The sequence below is a fragment of the Symphalangus syndactylus genome, chromosome 10, assembly GCF_028878055.3.
Source record: "Symphalangus syndactylus isolate Jambi chromosome 10, NHGRI_mSymSyn1-v2.1_pri, whole genome shotgun sequence".
In the NCBI taxonomy this organism is placed as follows: domain Eukaryota; kingdom Metazoa; phylum Chordata; class Mammalia; order Primates; family Hylobatidae; genus Symphalangus; species Symphalangus syndactylus.
The window spans coordinates 67,557,021-67,576,988 of record NC_072432.2 but is presented as its reverse complement, the minus strand read 5'-3'; the positions used below and the strand labels follow the sequence as shown (position 1 = coordinate 67,576,988).

The 19,968-nt window shown below is 38.3% G+C and overlaps 1 protein-coding gene across 1 annotated transcript; it reads right to left on the bottom strand.

The window, feature by feature from the left end:
* Positions 1–7,845: 7,845 nt before the first annotated feature.
* Positions 7,846–19,226, bottom strand: JCHAIN (joining chain of multimeric IgA and IgM). Its single transcript, XM_055297405.2, has 4 exons — positions 18,970–19,226; positions 14,635–14,758; positions 9,510–9,590; positions 7,846–8,839 (listed from the first exon to the last, which is right to left on the bottom strand). The coding sequence occupies exons 1-4, from the start codon at positions 19,031–19,033 to the stop codon at positions 8,629–8,631; spliced, it is 480 nt and encodes a 159-aa protein (XP_055153380.1). The 5' UTR covers positions 19,034–19,226; the 3' UTR covers positions 7,846–8,628.
* Positions 19,227–19,968: the final 742 nt, after the last annotated feature.

Sequence of the window (19,968 nt, the reverse complement as noted above, 5' to 3'; positions counted from 1 at the left end):
AAGTAACCCCCTTGTCTTAGCATCCGAACCCTACCACTGCTACTACACTTCTATTATGAGTTCCTACATCTAGTGGTCATCTGCTGATTCTAAACTAGCTGGATATAGTCTATGATATCTTTAGTTGATAAGGTAAAGAAGAAAAAAATGTGAGGATTATAAACACAAGAGATAATCCAGCAAGGTTGACACACATCTGCTTTATATGCACAGCCTACAATAAACTTCTCTAAAGGATGGTTGGGTATTAATCCAGGTGCCTGGGGGAAATCTTGCATTTCCTCACCTGACACAGGAAGCAAAGTAGGATGACAAAATGTGGAGCCAAGCCAGACCTCCGTAAACAACCTAGTAGCCATTAGCATGGAGTCTTCTCTGACTTTTTGGAGCACCTAAACATGTAGATAACATGTTTCACTTCGGTCACTCACATCAGCATCTTAACTTTATACACCTTTAAAGAAAATGCAGAAGTAATGACCTTTGAGTTATTTGTATTATTAACATTACTCAGGCGTATCTCTGACCACTTGTTTCCTCTTCCCTCATTTACCCCAGTCGCCTTCAATCATGACCTTAAGGAAACTAAAAAAGATTCATCTTGACTTCAGGAAACCAAACTTCATTTCTAATAACTAAAAAAGAAACCAGAAACGTTGGACTTCAAAAATCAACAGCTCTGTCCCAACTGCCCAATCAAAAGTTGGAAGAAAACTTCACTCAATGGAAAATAGACGTTCACCATTTCACAATAAAATATAGCATTAGTTTTTGTCCACATGCACTTCCGTGTGGCTCCACCTCACCCCTAGTCCAATAACATCAGCCACGAAACTTTTCTTCTTGCTTTGATTTAGAAATAGGATTCAACTGGTAACAAGCAAAATTCCATGCTGGCAGACGAAACATTTTCAAATGAAGAGGCAAAGAGGAAGCTGATCTGTAATTTGACAAAGATATAATTGTGAAATAGATAAAGCTATTCTCAGGATCCCTTCACATCCCAGGCAAGGTCCTGTGCACTCATGATGCCCCCATTTCATCCACCTGAGCACCCAGCAACTTCCGTTTCTGTGCCTCATCAGAGCTTGACCAGTAATTACCTCTGAGCTTATCCAAATAACCTTATCTCATTCCTTTCTGCACTATATAAAGCTCTACTCCTATTGCTGATGAATATAATTTTTATCTGGCTGATGCTGAATGTGCTTACTTGGCTTTACTGTCTCTCTCTTTTTTTTTTTTTTTTTCTTTTTTTGAGACAGGCTGGAATGCAGTGGCGCTATCTGGGCTCATTGCAACCTCCGCCTCCTGGATTCAGGCGATTCTCCTGCCTCAGCCTCCCAAGTAGCTGGGACTACATGTACCACCACACCCAGCTAATTTTTGTATTTTTAGTAGAGAGGGGGTTTCACCATGTTGGCCAGGAGGGTCTCGATCTCTTGACCTCGTGAACTGCCTGCCTCAGCCTCCCAAAGTGCTGGGATTACAGGTATGAGCCACCACGACTGGCTGACTTTACTTTTTTTATTTGTTTGTTTGTTTTGTTTTGTTTTTGAGACGGAGTTTCGCTCTTGATGCCCAGGCTGGAGTACAGTGGCGGGATCTCGGCTCACCGCAACCTCCGCTTCCCGGGTTCAAGCGATTCTCCTGCCTCAGCCTCTCGAGTGAGTAGCTGGGATTACAGGCATGGGCCAACACACCCAACTAATTTTGTATTTTTAGTAGAGACAGGGTTTCTCCATGTTGGTCAGGCTGGTCTCCAACTCCCAACCTCAGGCGATGGACCCATCTCGGCCTCCCAAAGTGCTGGGATTACAGGTGTGAGCCACCACACCCGGCCACCAGCTTTACTCTTATTGCTAATTAATATAATTTTATCTGGCTGATGCTAAGTATGCTTACTTGGGCAAATGGCTAACTTGTCAAGAACTGTGCAGAAGGAAAACATTTCTCACCAATGGTACTTATTTATGCCTGCCTTTTAAAAATGTCACCCACTTAATTCATATTAAAAAGAGAGGGCAAAAAGTTCAAGCATTATAATAGATTTATGACAGGTTAATGAATTGGTTGCACTAACCTCAAAATGCCACATTAGCTTTAAGAAAATATTACAGTATTTGCTGTGAAATATTTTTTTCTCAGCTGGGTGCAGTGGCTCACTCCTGTAATCCCAGCACTTTTGGAGGCCAAGGCGGGCGGATCACCTGAGGTCAGGAGTTTGAGACAAGCCTGGCCAACATGGTGAAACCCCGTCTCTACTAAAAATGCTAAAAAATTAGCCAGGCATGGTGGCCGGCCCCTGTAATCTCAGCTACTTGGGAGGCTGAGGCAGGAGAATCACTTGAACCCGGGAGGCAGAGGTTGCAGAGAGCCAAGATCGCGCCATTGCACTCCAGCCTGGGCAACAGAGTGAGACTCCATTTCAAAAAAAAAGAAAGAAAGAAAAAGAAAAGAAAATTTTGTTCAGAGAAGACCTTGTCAGTCCCATCCCTCAGCTGTTAAACCACATTGGCAGCTGTCTCTGGATTCAGACTGTTTTCTGACAGTGTTGCATGCCATACCAGCATTATTCCAGTTTTAATGTGTATATGATTGTGGATTGTGTTAAAATGCAGGTGTTGATTCAGAAGCTCCCAAGCAGAGCCCACCATTCTGAGGTATTAACATGCTCCCTGGTGGTAGTGATTCAACCAATTGGTGGACAAAGTGGCAAAGTGGTAGGGGTGGCAAAGTGGTGGGCTGCTCCCTTTAAATAAGTGGCAATTTCACACTCACCAGCGAAGGAACAGAAAGGTCTTGACCAGTGAAAAAGCTATCACCAGTTTGAGGGGATGTGTATAAATGAAGCATATAAGTGAAAGATTCAAGACAGAAAGAGAAACAGGAACAGGCTGATCCTATCTCTATTCTGACATTTGTGTTATGCTTCTTCCTCTTTCATTGCTTGACTCATGTAGTTCTAGAAGGTTCTATTCTTCATCAGGGAAGGCCCCATTCAGTTAACATCTCCTCCAAGATTACCCCAGCCCTAACAACCCAGCTTCCCTGAAGGCTCACAGTACATGATCTTTAATATTTATTTATTTATTTATTTGAGACAGTCTTGCTCTGTTGCCCAGGCTGGAGTGCAGTGATGCGATCTTAGCTCACTGCAACTTCCGCCTCCCTGGTTCAAGCGATTCTCATGCCTCAGCCTCCTGAGTAGCTGGGATTACAGACGTGGGCCACTACACCCAGCTAATTTTTGTATTTTTAGTAGAGCAGGGGTTTCGTCATGTTGGCCTGGCTGTTCTCGAACTCCTGGCCTTAAGTGATCTGCCCACCTCAGCCTCCCCATGTGCTGGAATTACAGTTGTAAGCCACCATGCCCAGCCGATCTTTAATATTTAATCACAAATGTGTCTTATACTGTGTGCTAATTTTTTCCTGTGTTAATTTTGCCTATAGAAGAAATAGGAAAACTGAAAAAGTGAGACCCAGTTCTTATTCTTCTTATGTGGCCCTCATAGCACTGTGCTGAGTACAGAGTAGATTCTAAGTAAATACCACTCTCTTTATCTTATGCAAATGAATAAAAATTTAGAATTTCACCAAAATTAATATTAATGTATTAATTAATATTAAGTTTAATAATGATTAACACTTTTCTAATTATAAAATATACAGTCTTTGTAGAATATTTGGGACATTCTATACTAAAAAGTAAAAGGAAACAAAAAAATAACATTTTGGCCTATTTCTCTCAAGTCTTTTCCCATGTACGTGTAGGGAATTTTCTTTTTTTTTTTCTTTTTTGAGAGGGAGTCTCACTCTGTCGCCCAGGCTGGAGTGCAGTGGCACAATCTCGGCTCACTGCAAGCTCCGCCTCCCAGGTTCTGGCCATTCTCCTGCCTCAGCCTCCGGAGTAGCTGGGACTACAGGCGCCTGTCATCACGCCCGGCTAATTTTTTGTATTTTTAGTAGAGATGGGATTTCACCGTGTTAGCCAGGATGGTTTCCATCTCCTGATCTTGTGATCCGCCCGCCTCGGCCTCCCAAAGTGCTGGGATTATAGGTATAAGCCACCACACCCAGCCTGGAATTTTCTTAAAGTCACTCCTTTATGCAAAATCCTACATTTTCCTCTTCACATTGTCTATCAATTTCCATAAATTTTAAAACACATGATATTTCACTTCAGTTGTCTGTGAAATATTTTGAAGTATACCTATATTATCATTCCCTTGATGATGGACTTAAAGTTTTCTATGAATTTTCACTATTATAAATCACATTGTAATAGATATCTCTATCTCTCTTTGTCCGTATTTCTGGTTATTTCCTCAGAAGTGGAATTACCGAGGAAGATGGTTTGAAGGATGTTTAGACAGGATAACATACTGACTGAGAGCTTTGGCTTTGGAGTCTGACAGCCTTGGAGCTAATCATCAGATCTCCAGATACCTGAAAAACATTAGACAGGTTACTTCATCACCCTCACAGCTCAGTTTTACCATTTGTAAAGTGAAGACAGTACTTGTTTTATGGAATGTTAGGAGAATTAAATGAAACAATGCGTGTTAAAAACATACATTCATTGTATTTTGTAACTCAACCACTAGATGGAAGTGGAGGTTTATAATTTTAAAGTAGTGGCTCTCCTGCAATTCCCAGCCTCAGTAGCACCTGGGGAACTTGTGAGAACTGCAATGTCTCCAGCTGCATCTCTGAGCTACTTGATCAGTATCTCTGAGGTAGGGCTCAGCAATCCACTTTAATGAGTCCTCCAGGTAATTCTCATACACTCTAAAGTTTGAAAAATCACTGATCCTGCCAGGCACAGTGGCTCATGCCTGTAATCCCAGCACTTTGGGAGGCCAAGGCAGGCAGATCACTTGAGGTCGGGAGTTCAAGACCAGCCTGACCAACATGGAGAAACCCCATCTTCTACTAAAAATACAAAAAATTAGCCAGGCATTGTGGCGCATGCCTATAATCCCAGCTACTTAGGAGGCTGAGGCAGGAGAATCGTTTGAACCCAGGAGGCAGAGGTTGAGGCAAGCCAAGATCGCACCATTGCAATCCAGCCTGGGCAACAAGAGCAAAACTCCGTCTGGAAAGAAAAAAAAAAAAAAAAAAAAAAAACAGAAAATCACTGATCCAATATATATTCACATATTCACATATATTTACATTCTTTTCTTATTTGTTGCTTAGGCAGGGAGAAGAGCCAAGGAAAATTAACACATAATAACAACTGTAAATTATGGATTGTTGCTAATTGCTACCATAGTGGTAATAAGTGATATGCAGACACAGCATGCATCCTTATTTTTATAAAAATCTATGTAGTTATTTTTGCTCCCATTTTTCAAATGAGGAAGCAATCTTTGAATTAACTTGCCCAATGTTAGAGTATGTATTTCAATATAGACCATGGATTTATCCACTAGACTATACTGCTACCCCAAAGCCAAGACCTGGAAATCCCATTGAAGGGCTTTACTCTTATTGCTAATTAATATAATTTTCATCTGGCTGCTGCTGCGTGTGCTTACCTGAGCAAATGGCTAACTTGTCAAGAACTATGCAGAAGAAAAACATTTCTCACCAATTGTACCTATTTATGCCTGTCTTTTTAAAATGTCCATTTAATTCAAATTAAAAAGAGGGGGCAAAAAGTGCAAAAATTATAGTAGACTTATGACAGGTCAATGAATGGTCACATTAACCTCAAAATATCACATGAGGTTTAAGAAAATGTTACTGGACATAGTGATTCTCTAAGAGCCTCAATTGATATTTGTTAAGACCATAGCCAAGTGATTCAGACTTTTCATTGCCATTTACTAGATAAGTGAACCACTCAAATGGCTAATTATCCACTTAGTTGGTTTTCTCATTTATAATATGAAATACCCAAAAAGTTATTGTAAGGATAAAATGAGATGACATAGATAAATCATTTGGTACTTAAAGAATGCTATCATTGTTATCATCACTAAATCAGATAGATCATAATTAGTATTGTGTCCATTTGGACCCTGCAGAATTGCAAGATGAGATTAGTGGGTGCAAGAGATTTATTAGGAAAACATCCGTGAGGGAAAATGGGAAGGGAACCGAAGAAGGCTGAGTCATTGGATTCTGATGCAGGTCTTACCCATGTGGAGCAAAGAGGATAGGAAGGATGATTGGACAGATAATGGCTGGAAGTGCAGTGCTAAGAAATTTTCAGCAAAGATAATAAAGAGTCCCCAAGTCAGTGCCCCATCAGAAGAGTCCTGTGTCTCCCAGGAACTGACCTGTCTTAGTGTCCCTTGCACAAACGCAGTAGATCTCAGAACTATAGGTCAATTACATTCGTTGCAGGGAACTGAGAGGCTCCTTTCATGGCCACTACATCTTCCATTGATTCCTTAGTGTGCCCCTCTAAATGTTCCACTAATACCAGCAAATGTTTGAATACAACTTAAAGAAAGGCTTTAATCTATCCTCAATAATTCTCATTTAAGAGTCACCAGCTACTCCAGATTTATAATGAATGAGTTAATATTTATAAAGCACCTACATTGGTACCTAGCACATAGTAAGTACTAAATTGTTACTAGTATGGTAGTATCAGAGTTTAACTGAACTTCTGAAAGAAGGAAGACTTGTGGGACTACAAATTGCAGTCTTCTTCCAGCTAGCATTTAATGAGGTAATAATGCTGGAATCGGGGTCTTTCCTATAAGGATCTGCAATGTGGATCTACAAAACTTTTTCTACTGGGTACACCGAGAAACTAAGGCAAAAATGAGGAGAAAGTAAGGGGTCTCCTCAGAAGCAGTCTCCCATGAATTCTCACAGCACTTTGGAAGCTATTTCTTTGCCTTCAGCAGGCTCTGCCAAATAATTATTATTTATGTGTATGTCTTATCTCTTCAACTAAGCTACATTCATGTTCATTCATTCAACAAATATGTATTGAGTACTTCCATGTGCCAGACACTCTTCTAGATGGTGAGGAAACATCAATGGGCAAAAGTGCGTGCCTTTGTGGAGATTACACTCTAGTGAGGGGAGACAGACCATAAACATGACACATAAGTAAATTACATAGTCTGCTAGAGGGAGATAAGTACATGGGGGGAAGTAGACTAAGATAAAGAAATGGGGTTTGAAATATTTAAAAAGTAGTCAGGGTGGTTCTCACAGAGAAGATGACACCTAAGCACAGTTCTGGGGAGTGAGCAGTGATAGTGACTTTCTCGAGGGCACTTACCATAACTTCACCACCACAGAGCAATCCTGTGCATCTGGTTAATATTTAATAAATGTTTACTGACTAAATGAAATTCAAAGACTTGGCTAAAACCACACTCTAGATTAAAGATCAGTCAAGAATGGATGTATCTTTAATACGCCAAAACTGGGGTTTCTACTGAAGCACCAGTGTCCTACGCATATCCCTAAAGAAACACTGAATAATTGGTGAAAGTCATTAAAAATGACTATTACCAGAACAACTCCTTTTCAGGAAACCAACTCTTACTAATCATCTTCCCACTGTTTTAAACTCAGAGTTAGCATCTACTTTCCATAGTACCCTTAAATATATATGTCAATTGGCCTTGGCTTTCTGCCGTAAAGTTTTATGTGCCATGATAAACATGGTATTTATCAGGGGGGATTTTGCCCTTTTATTTACTTATGGGTATAAAATGGCAAAGCCACCTCAAGTATGTACATGTATGAGTTCTGTGATTAATGCATCGTTACATCATACTTACAAACCGTTCATCAATAACAAGTTAACTTACATAAAGAAAGTTAATATAAGGAAACTTTTTTCCAACAAATTATTTCACACAGGTATATGCTTATGAATCTATTTAATTGCTCAGACTGTGCTAGAGAATATGTACCAGAAATACATATATTTCATAAGGTTCAGTTACAAAATGGATGGTTTCAAATGGGAATTTCTTACACTAACCTGATTATGAAAAAAGAAGTCTGTATCATCTGCTTCCAAGTCTGTTATGTCCAAATATATTTTTAATTATGCATTTATTTCACTACTTTTATAAATATTAGAGATTTCACCTTAAATTATTTTTGTAAATAGTTCTAGAACACGTTTTCCAATTATTATTTTTCTAATGGAGACATATAATTGACCTATGTTTGTGCATATATGTTCTCTACAGAGTGAAACTTTTTTTAAAGAGAATAGTAAAGAAAATGCGGAAGCTCTGGCTCTCCAAGGCAAAGCCAAAAAAAAAAAAGGGGCGGGGGGAATGCGAGGAACATTTTATTACACCTCCTGATTTTCACTCCTTGAGTTTTATTTTCTCCCCTTGTTTATCTGTTTAATGCTAGAAACTGTATTCCTAAGAGAGTATACCTCTTTCAGGTGAGCATGATAATTGGCAGATTTTGATACTTAGAGTATGAACATATAATTAAGAAGTGATTACCTAATAAAGATAACAATGTGACTATTTTAATTATTTTGGTGGCAGGGAGTTGGTTTTACATCACCCCCCCCCAAAAAAACCCTGGTTTCAAATTCATTGGTAATAAATACACTAACTTCCTGAATCAAAATGGAGAGCCTCTCAAGAAAAAGAGCTATGCAGTCAGCAATGACTTAAATCAGTCAGGATAGCAGGCATCTGGGGTTAAGGCTGTTTCCACCATTTTGGTCTCACCACCATATACGAGTGGGACCACAGCTGTGTAGCACTTGTTTCTGTCATAAGTGTAGCAGGTCTCTGTAGCACTGTCTTCATCACAGATATTGCTTTGGGTGGCAATAACTATCTGATTATCCAGCTCCACTTCTGTAGGATCACATTTTTTACAGCTGAAAAGCAAATACATGTATTAGACAATCCCCTCAAATGCTGTGTCAAAATGTGACTACACATTTCAATCCAAAATCAATTAGTTCTTGCAGCTCTGACGTGACAGCAAAGGATGACTCCTTTCAGACATAAGCAGCTCTACAATACAGAATAGCTTATGGGATTTTCCAATCTTTAATATATATTAGTTGAAAGTAAGCAATATAATTAATGATATGATAATATGATTGTTTTATCTACACCATACAGCAATTTCTACTACGTTAGGCTTATTCCCAACTGTATATCTGTTTAAACAAGTTATATATAGTGACAAGAAAGGGAGAATTAAAAAAAAATTGATGTTGGAGTCTGTCATTTCCAAAGAAACACCTGCCTGTTTATAAGATCAAATCCACTTATTGAACTATTAAGAGAAATTGGCCTTTCTATGAATGCCAATAATTTTTTCTTTAGAAAAAATGTATAGCTAAATTTTATCTGTGACAAAGTTTTATGAATTTACGATACCTAATAATTAACATAGGAATTAATGTATTCAAAAGTTCAGATTATGTTTGTAAATGTTTATACTCCAACATATTTTGAAAAACATTCTTACTAACAAGGTTAAAATTAAAAGCTATTAACTTCCACATCTATATTACTATGGAAAAAAATATATCTTACAGGTCAGACAAATGGTACACAAATCTGGTTCTCAATGGTGAGGTGGGATCAGAGATATTCTCCCTGTTGTTCAGAGGAACACTAAAAGAAAAGAAAGAAAACAAAGTTAAAACAATGAAATGCAGATATTGTTATTTTTGGTAATAAGTATACTGCCACTATTTCATCCGAACAGTACTTATTGTACTTAGTACTCTGTAAGCACTCTAGAGTAATACCCTTACTCAGATTTTTATAGTAACTTGCTATATTTTAAATATTTCTCATTCAAAATAAACCTCACAGCAACTCCGCTGTCAACTATCTTTGCTGACGTGGCAAATTTTTGCTTTTCCTTTAAAACTCAACTCATGTTTTACCTCTGTAATAATTATATTGATGTTATCTCCACCCTTCAACAAACTTCTTCCTCTGCAGTCTCATTAATGCTCATATATGTTTATTATATCGAATGCAGTATCATAGTTGCTTGTCTACGGAGTGGTTGCTTCCCTGGGCTATGTAAGTTCCTTGAGGCAAAAACATTTATGTATTCCCAGTGCCTAGCTAGGTATGTGGCATATGGAATATGTTCAATATTTGTGAAATGGACAGACAGATATTCTTATCCAGATTTTAGAGGAGAGAACATCATAAATAGGAGAGGTTAGTGATCCACCCAAGTTCACACAACAATTAAGTAGCAAAGCTGGAACTTCTTCATCGTGATGTCCCATGAAAAATTAGATGATTGTCAACGAGTTCAGGTGATTTCATTAACTTTAAAATTTTTTTCATCTAAGTCATCATTCCTTCTCATGTGCACCCCTCCCTACCAAAAGGAACAACAAAAACCTTGTGTTTCCTAACTCAGTATTTAGCAATACCATCCAAGCCAAAAACCTGGTTATCATACCTGAATCCTCCCCTGTCACATATCTAATCAATCTCACAGTCCAGTTGATTCTAATTATTTTCATGTGTGAAATCCATCCACTTGCCTCCCTTCTCATTATTACTGCCTTAATTCAGGACACCACTGTCCTCTCCTAGACTGTGACAATGTCTTCCTTTTGTCTTGACTCCTTCAAACCACTGGCCACATTATTGCCAAACATCCTTTCTAAAAATGCAAGCTTAATTTCCTTCTCTGCTTAAAACCTCTAGTGTCTCTCCACAGATAACAGGGTATCCTCAAAATAGCATAGAAGGCACATATCCTAATATGCCCCTAACTCTCCAGCTTCATCTCTCACAATGTCACCATCTACAATGCATGCCAGCTGTAAACAATCACTTGCAATTCCACAAACGTACCATGTGTGCCTGGTACTATGCTAAGCATATTACATGATGATCTCATATAATCGTCACAGCAATCCTGTTTCCTTTTCCTGGAATGATCTCCCCCACCTATTAATTCTGTCACTCCCCACACACATTTAGCCAGCAAACTCCTACTGAGCTAACAGCCATCATCCATCCCACCACTTATTCCAAACACGCTTTCCTGCCTCCCACTGCCACCCTTCTCCTCTCCCCGAAGATTGGACTGGGTACCCCTCCTCAGTACTCCTATAACAACCCATGCCTGTTCCTATCATAGCACTTACAATACAGAATTGTAATTGCCTTTTTAATTGTTTACGGTTTCCTGTTAGACTATAAATTCTTTTAAGAAATGGACTGTATTTTAAATAAACTGTTTTATCCCCACCACCAACCCTTAATATTTGGCAGTTACTAAATAAACATTCGTTGAATGAATGAATGAAACTATTCTTAATAAGACTGTAAAGACTCTAGTAATATCAGAAAAAGGAGAGGCTACTATAAGCCAAACACTGCTCTTTTATGAATTATTGTATTTAATCCTCACAACCCTATAAAGTATATGTGTATAAATTCATACATACATAATTATCCCTTTTTTTAAAGTTTAGGAAAAAGGCTAGTTAAGTAACTTGCCCAAAGTCACATCATTTTAGTAAGTAATGGAGTTGGGAATAATATCATAATGGCAGGCTCAGCATGGTGGCTCACGCCTGTAATCCCAGCACTTTGGGAGGCTGAGGCGGGTGGATTGCTTGAGGTCAGGAGTTCAAGCCCAGCTTGGCCAACATGATGAAACCCTGTCTTTACTAAAAATACAAAAATTAGCCAGGCGATGAGGCGTGCACATGTAGTCCCAGCTACTCGGGAGACTGAGGCAGGAGAATTGCTTGAACCCAGGAGGCAAAGGTTGCAGTGAGCCAAGATCATGCTACTGCATTCCAGCCTGGGCAACAGAGTGAGACTCTGTCTCAAAAAAAAAAAAAAAAAGAAAAGAAAAAGAAAATAGCCGGGCACGGTGGCTCATGCCTGTAATCCCAGCACTTTGGGACACTGGGGCAGGTGGATTGCTTGAGGTCAGGAGTTCAAGCCCAGCTTGGCCAACATGGTGAAACCCTGTCTGTACTAAAAATACAAAAATTAGCCAGGCGATGTGGCGTGCACATGTAGTCCCAGCTACTCGGGAGGCTGAGGCAGGAGGATTGCTTGAACCCAGAAGGCAGAGGTTGCAGTGAGCCAAGATCATGCTACTGCACTCCAGCCTGAGCAACAGAGTGAGACTCTGTCTCAAAAAAAAAAAAAAAAAAAAAAGCTGGGCATGGTGGCTCATGCCTGCAATCCCAGCACTTTGGGAGGCCAAGGTGGGCAGATCACCTGAGGTCAAGAGTTCGAGACTAGCCTGGACAACATGGTGAAACCTCGTCTCTACTAAAAATACAAAAAATATTAGCTGGGCATGGTGGTGCGTGCCTGTAGTCTCAGCTACTCGGGGAGGCTGAGGCAGGAGAATTGCTTAAACCCAGGAGGCAGAGGTTGCAGTAAGCCAAGATCGCACCACTGCATTCCAACCTGGGTGACAGATGGAGACTCCATCTCAAAATAATAATAATAATAATACCGTAATGGCACAGCAATGGCAATATACTTTCAGAAATCAGAACAGGGAAGATCAACACATCAGGCAAAGTGTCATGAAGTATCTGAATTATCTGATTTCAGTAAACAATATAATATAAAAAGAATCATTTCATAAAATAAAAAGATGAATTTGAAGATCATGGAGGAGATTTTCAAAATCTCCTGGAGGTTTAAACATAAGATAGACACTCTTCAACGTGGCTTAAGTGCCAATGTCATGTATGCCATTCTTTCCAATTACCCTCTACTCTAGCTATTCTATCCCTAGCACGAAGCTATGTGGGCAGGATCTGAGTGGTCAAAGAAAACCTGCTAGAGGAAGTGATGGCTGAACTAAGACATGCACATTGAGAAAGAGTTAACTAGGCTAAGAGGGGTGGGACAGAGTTCTTCAAACAGAGGAACTAGCAGGTGTAAAAGCACTGTGAATGTGGGGAAATAGAGACACTACAGCAGTGCTGAAATTTTTTTTTTTTTTTTTTCAAGAAAGTCTCGCTCTTGTCCCCCAGGCTGGAGTGCAGCAATGGCGCAATCTCGGCTCACTGAAACCTCCGCCTCCCGGGTTCAAGCAATTCTCCTGCCTCAGCCTCCTGGGTAGCTGGGATTACAGGTGCCTGCCACCATGCCCAGCTAATTTTTGTATTTTTAGTAGAGACGGGGTTTCACCATGTTGGCCAGGCTGGTCTCAAACTCCTGACCTCAGGTGATCCAGCTGCCTCGGCCTCCCAAAGTGCTGGCATTATAGGCATGGGCCACCGTGCCCAGCCCCAGTAGTGCGGAATTGTTAAACATAAAGTAAAAGAAAAGTGGCAATGGATGATCTTGAGAGTTATGCTAAGCTTTGAAGGTCAGGCCAAGGCATTTGTAATATATCCTAAGATCAATGTTGGGGAAACCATCACAAGGCTTTTAAGCAGGATAGTGACAATAATTGGCACATAGATTAGGTGAATAAATAATAGTAAATATTTTTAATATGTCCCAGAAATATATAAGCTCTAAAAGGAATAGATATTCTCTATTTATTTTTACAATAAGCCTATGAGTTAAGCATGATTTTTTCCTCATTTAAAGATGAAAAAGTTGAAGTTCAAAGTAGGTAAGTAACTTGCATACAAAAACGCACAGCTATTAAGTGTCCCAGACAGAACTTAAAATTCTTAAACACATTATACTTTTCCCATTGATTGAATGGAATGGAATGCTCTGTTCTCTTTCTATAGGAGATTTGATTGGGGAAAAACTATTAAGGTAGGAGTGGTTTACAAGGAAAACTTATAACTGATTGGATCCAACAGAAATCTAATTTCTCAAATAGTATTAGCATTCTTGCTATTGAAAAAGAGCTGTATAGCATATAACTCTGGACTGTGTGTGAAATGAAATGAATATCTGAAATCCAATCTAAAAGTGAGATGGAATCAAATTAGTTAATGTGATCAGTCTGCCTTATCTCAATGCAGACACCTGATTACAGTGTAAAAGACTCAGTTATGTATATATGGTACAAAATAAGGCTTTAGTGTTATCTGAAGTTTCAGTTTGAACTGATCAAGGGCAACTGAAAGTTCTCATTCAAATTGAAATAACTTGGCCAGGCGTGGTGGCTCAGGCTTGTAATCACAGCACTCTGGGAAGCCAAGGCAGGAGGATCACTTGAGCTCAGAAGTTCGAGAACAGCCTGGGCAACATAGTGAGACCTTTTCTCTAGAGAAAAATAAAAAATTATCCAGGTGTGGGGTGGTGCGTGCCTGTAGACCCATCTACTGAGGAGGATTGCTTTAGCCTGGGAGTTCGAGGCTGCAGTAAGCAGTGATCTTGCCACTGCACTCTAGCCTGGGTGACAGGGTGAGACCCTGTCTCAAAAACAAGCAAACAAAAATAAATAAATAGAAATAACTCCATATAAACAGTGCATGTTGATGACTAGATTACAACCTTTGTTTATAATTTGATGTAGCCCACTGATTTTAGATTGGCTGTAATCTTTCATTCTTACCCCTAATTTCAATAAAATTGCCTCAAGCTCATTCACAAGACTCAATTCTTAACTCATGTAAAGTGCTCCACAGCAAAAAGGGGAGTAAAGAGGCAGGTATTACATTCAAACAACACTCAGTGTCAGGAAGTATCTCTGCTTAGAACGGGAAAAAAGGGAGTATGGAATGCCACGTACATAATTCGGATGTTTCTCTCCACAATGTCCTCATTAGGATCTTCAGAAGAACGGATGATCCTGGAAGTAATCCGGGCACACTTACATTTGTTGTCAACAAGAACAATCCTTTCATCTTCTTGGGCTTGAAAGGTAAACGTATTAAAAAGAAAGGAAAACAAAGGTCAATTTATGTATTTTGTATTGAGTTATTTTATCTTTCTTGCCTGCAGAAAAACAGTTTTATGGTTGGTTTGTCTCAGCTTTCTCCATTTGTTCTCTAAGCAGAATCTTACATTACAGTGAAGGAAATCCAAAGGTACTCTAAAAGGAATTTTCACTTTTTTCTTGAACCAGTCTATGGGAATCTGGGCTGAAAGAATTCTGATTTTCGCATCCTTCCTGAACTCTCAATTGTACTTAAAATTTTTGTGTATAAATTGTATTATAGTTAAGAACAGGCATGTTTTCCTCCAAGATAACCTTATTTTGTAAGACTTTTAAATATTCTCTACCACAATTATCTGCCTTTTCATAATAACAATCAGATTATCATAGTACATGATTCAATAAAAAATAAAAAAAGGCTATATTTCTTATAAGAATTATTTTAAGCAGGGCGCAGTGGCTCATGCCTGTAATCCCAGGACTTTGGGAGGCCGAGGCAGGCAGATCACAAGGTCAGGAGTTCAAGACCAGCCTGACCAACATAGTGAAACCCCATCTCTACTAAAACTACAAAAATTAGCCGGGCATGGTGGTGCGTGCCTGTAGTCCCAGCTACTCGAGAGGCTGAGGCGGGAGAATCACTTGAACCAGGGAGGTGGAGGTTGCACTGAGCCAAGATCGTGCCACTGCACTCCAGCTTGGGCAACAGAGTGAAAGGAAAAAAAAAAAAGAATTATTTTAAAACATAGAGTATATTTAGACATAAAGTGCTATAAATTTGCAAAAGCAATTTAGAAATATTATGAGGTATAATCTCAACTGAATATGCCTGTATACAGAAAAAAATGAATAAATGAATAAATACACATATGACCATTAAAGCCTTAACTTTGAATGTCAACGTTTATTGTCTAATCTTAATATTAGACAAAGAGGTCTGATAAGTTGTTTGTTTGTTTATTTGACAGAGTGTCTCACTCTGTCATCCAGGCTGGAGTGCAGTGGCACGATCTTGGCTCACTGCAACCTCTGCCTCCTGGGTTCAAGTGATTTTCCTTCCTCAGCCTCCCAAGTAGCTGGGACTACAGGTGTGCACCATCACGCCTGGCTAGATCTTTGTATTTTTTTTTTTTTAGCAGAGATGGAGTTTCACCACGTTGCCCGGGCTGGTCTTAAACTCCTGACCTCAAGTGATCCACCTGCCTCGAGCCTCCCAAAGTGCTGGGATCACAGAGCCACTGCACCCAACCTTGATAAGTATTGCAAGGAATAAACAAAGGAAATTTTGTATCATCTGGATTTGGATCAATTAACAGATTTTATTTTATTTTTTGAGACAGAGTTTCACTCTTGTTGCCCAGGTTGGAGTGCAATGGCACAATCTCAGCTCACTGCAGCCTCCACCTCCCGGGTTCAAGTGATTCTCCTGCCTCAACCTCCCAAGTAGCTGGGATTACAGGCATGTGCCACCATGCCCAGCTAATTTTTGTATTTTTAGTAGAGACCGAGTTTCACCATATTGGTTAGGCTGGTCTCGAACTCCTGACCTCAGGTGATCCACCCTCCTCGGCCTCCCAAAGTGCTGGAATTATGGGCACGAGCCACCGCACCCGGCAAATTATCAGATTTTAAAAATTCAATAATAGCTTTACATAAGTAACGCTATTAAATAAGAGTGCTAATTAATAATAACAATGATGTTGGCCAGGTACAGTGGCTCACGCCTGTAATCCCAGCATTTTGGGAGGCTGAGGCAAGTGGATCATGAGTTCAGGAGTTCCAGACCAGCCTGGCCAATACGGTGAAACTCTGTCTCTACTAATAATACAAAAATTAGCCAGGCGTGGTGGCGCACACCTTTAGTCCCAGCTACCCAGGAGGCTGAGGCAGAAGAATCTCTTGAACCTGGGAGGTGGAGGTTGCAGTGAGCCAAGACTGCCCCACTCCACTCCAGCCTGGGCGACAGAGCGAGACTCCATCTCAAAAAATAACAATAATAATAACAACAATGATGTTAAATATGCTTTATTCATATAATTTTAGCTAAGTGACCTTTAACAGTTCTTCTCATTAAGCCTCAACTAAAAAAAAAAAAAAACAAAGATTTAGTATACGAATTCAAGTTATAAAGTTTAAATGATCAGAATAGTTATAATTTTAACTGGAAGTCTATTCCTGAGACGATTCCCAGAGCAAAGAGGACCTAATGCAGTATTTCAGTCTTTATGATAAGAGCCACTACACAAACATTTTAAGACCATTGTTATTGTACTTGTAGTTGTTTGAAGTACTTTATAATGTATTATTATAGCATTATTCATAAGTTCCTAATGAATCTTCTGACACAGTCTGTGTAATATTGGAAAGAAACATTATGGAGTCAATTCAAGGTAATGAAATAACTCATTAACATCTGAAAGAGGTAAAATGACTTAAATGATGTCCTCTTTCCTACTTGTGTATCCATGACTCTTAAATGTTTTTTCTCAATGAAATATAAATGAGCACATAATGCCTGACCAAAAATACAGATTGTTGAGGAGTGACTTGACTATTAAGTCTTAAATAGAAAATGTCCATATTCTATTATGGCATATAATTATTTCCTTACCAGAAACCTGGGAAGTTAATATATAAAAATGTTAGGCAGCCTAACATCTATCAGAAATACATAACCGTCAGAAAAGGTACAAATACTTTCAATTCACCAAGACTTAGAGTCTAGCATTTGCTCTCACCAACAGGCAGTATTTTTTCTAACAAACCTGTTATTAGGGACTGTGCTTTACTTTATTCCAAGAGCATCTGACACATAGTAGCTGTTCAATAAATATTTGTTAAATTTAATTCAGTTCAAACAGATAAGAAAATAGATTTAACAACATACACTAGATATGACCATAATGAGTTTACTAAAAAGTGATTGCCTTACACAAGGCAGAATAGGATAGTAGGAGTGCGGGCTATAGGGTCAGATTGCCTGGGTTCTACTTACATTCTTGCTTGCTGTATGACTTTGGTAAGTTATTTCACCTCTGTAAGTCTCAACTGGCTCAACTGTACGTCAGAAGTAATAACAGTATTTATCCTCATATGGTTACTGAGAGAATTAAATTGAATATTATATGTAAAGGAATTAGCATGATACCTAGAATATCATATTCAGTAAGTGATAGCTATTTTATATACGGATGGTCCCCAACTTACCATGGTTCTACTTACGATTTTTCTACTTTATGATGCTGTGAAAGTGATATGTATTCAGTATGCTCCTCAGCTACAATGGGGCTACCTCCCTATAAAGTCACTGCAAGTTGAAAGTATGATATTTTCAACTTTCAACTTTATAGGGTTTATAGGGAAGTAGCCCCATTATATATATCATATATTTTAGATATGTATATATACTTATATTGTACATGCTTTACTAATATTTTATATTTTAAATCATTAGAAAGTTACTCTCAATGCTAAATTAGTATAAAATATATATATAAGACCTATTCTTAATCACATTTCTGTCATTATTCGTCTTGAAATAAGAACCACAGACTCAGTGATAGGAACAATCCAGACAAATTTTAGTGTGTCCTTCTAAATGAAAATTATTTAATACTGTACCTCTAAATTCAGAATGTATTCCATTTTCTGAAGTTGTTTGAAAGATTAGTAAACAAAATAACAAAAGTTCAGTCATCAATTTATAGGCAACCTGTATAACATTAAACATTGTTAAAGGGTCATAATAAATCTGTGGGCTCAGATCCAGGAAAGCTGTTAAAACCAATACCAGCCTCTTTGGGGAAATAAAATCCCAATGCATTCCATGTTGTACTTACAGTAATTATTATTTCATTTCTCCAGAATATTAATTTAAGAGACTCAAGGGAAGGATTATAGATTTTTAAGATTCAATATGAACCTTCATGTAAGCAGGACTATCTGTAGTTAGCTAATTTCTTATTCTCTGGTTTGTAGTAGGCAAACAAGCAAGTAAGAGAAGGGAAAAAAGAATAAAAAGAGTCTTATCTATGTAAAGACAACTGCCATAGAAAGATTAAAGCATGTTAGGAAAAAGTAGCTGGCTAGCTGGCCAACCAAAGCATAGGCATAAATCTTTAAAACTGAAAAACAGATCTGTCCTATATTTTTCCTTTGATCTAGGATCATTTTCTAAATATCACATACCTTTCACATGAACAGCCTTAACAAAAATGGCCAGGACTCCCCAGAAAAGCAAACGGTTCTTCATCTTGACTTCACTTCTTCTGAAAAACTGGAACAAAAAAAGTCAGGGTTAAGGTGTGTGATCTATAAGGAGTGTGCAAATGATGGTGCTTCTGCTTTCTTAAAATAACACTCCAGGCAGCTAACAAACTAAAAACAATCACAACTGTGGTTGAAGTCTGAAGTTTAAATGTTGAACTGGAAAAATGTATGACTCACATTTAAGTATTTTCTTGCAAAGCATCCAAATAAAAACCATAATTTGATACAATTATTTTTATTTTGCATTTGCACTATATAAATGTTTAAACCAGAAGACTAATAATAATTTCAAGGAAGGATTCCATTAAGAATGTTGAAATAGGGATTTTCCATTTTATTACCTAGATATACTCATATTAGTCTTCAAATCAGACATCTGACACTTGTCATGCCTAGAATAATAAATGAAGGGAAGTGAAGGAGGAGAGATGAAGGAAGGAGAGAGAAATGAAAGTCCTTTAAGGTCCCAAGTGTATCTTATGTTAATTTTTTATACTAGTCCTTAATTAACCAAGCTACCAGATTTAAATATATATTTTGTATGCATCTTACAAAATATATATTTTGTATGCATCTTACAAAATATATATTTTGTATGCATCTTACAAAATATATATTTTGTATGCATCTTACAAAATATATATTTTGTATGCATCTTACAAAATATGTATTTTGTATGCATCTTACAAAATATGTATTTTGTATGCATCTTACAAAATATGTATTTTGTATGCATCTTACAAAATATGTATTTTGTATGCATCTTACAAAATATATATGTTGTATGCATCTTACAAAATATATATTTTGTATATATTTTGATTATTTTCAGTTATTTTATAAGCTCAAACATGGAATTGGAATTAGAAGCTGGTAGATGCTTGGCTGGGCGCAGTGCCTCACACCTGTAATCCCTGC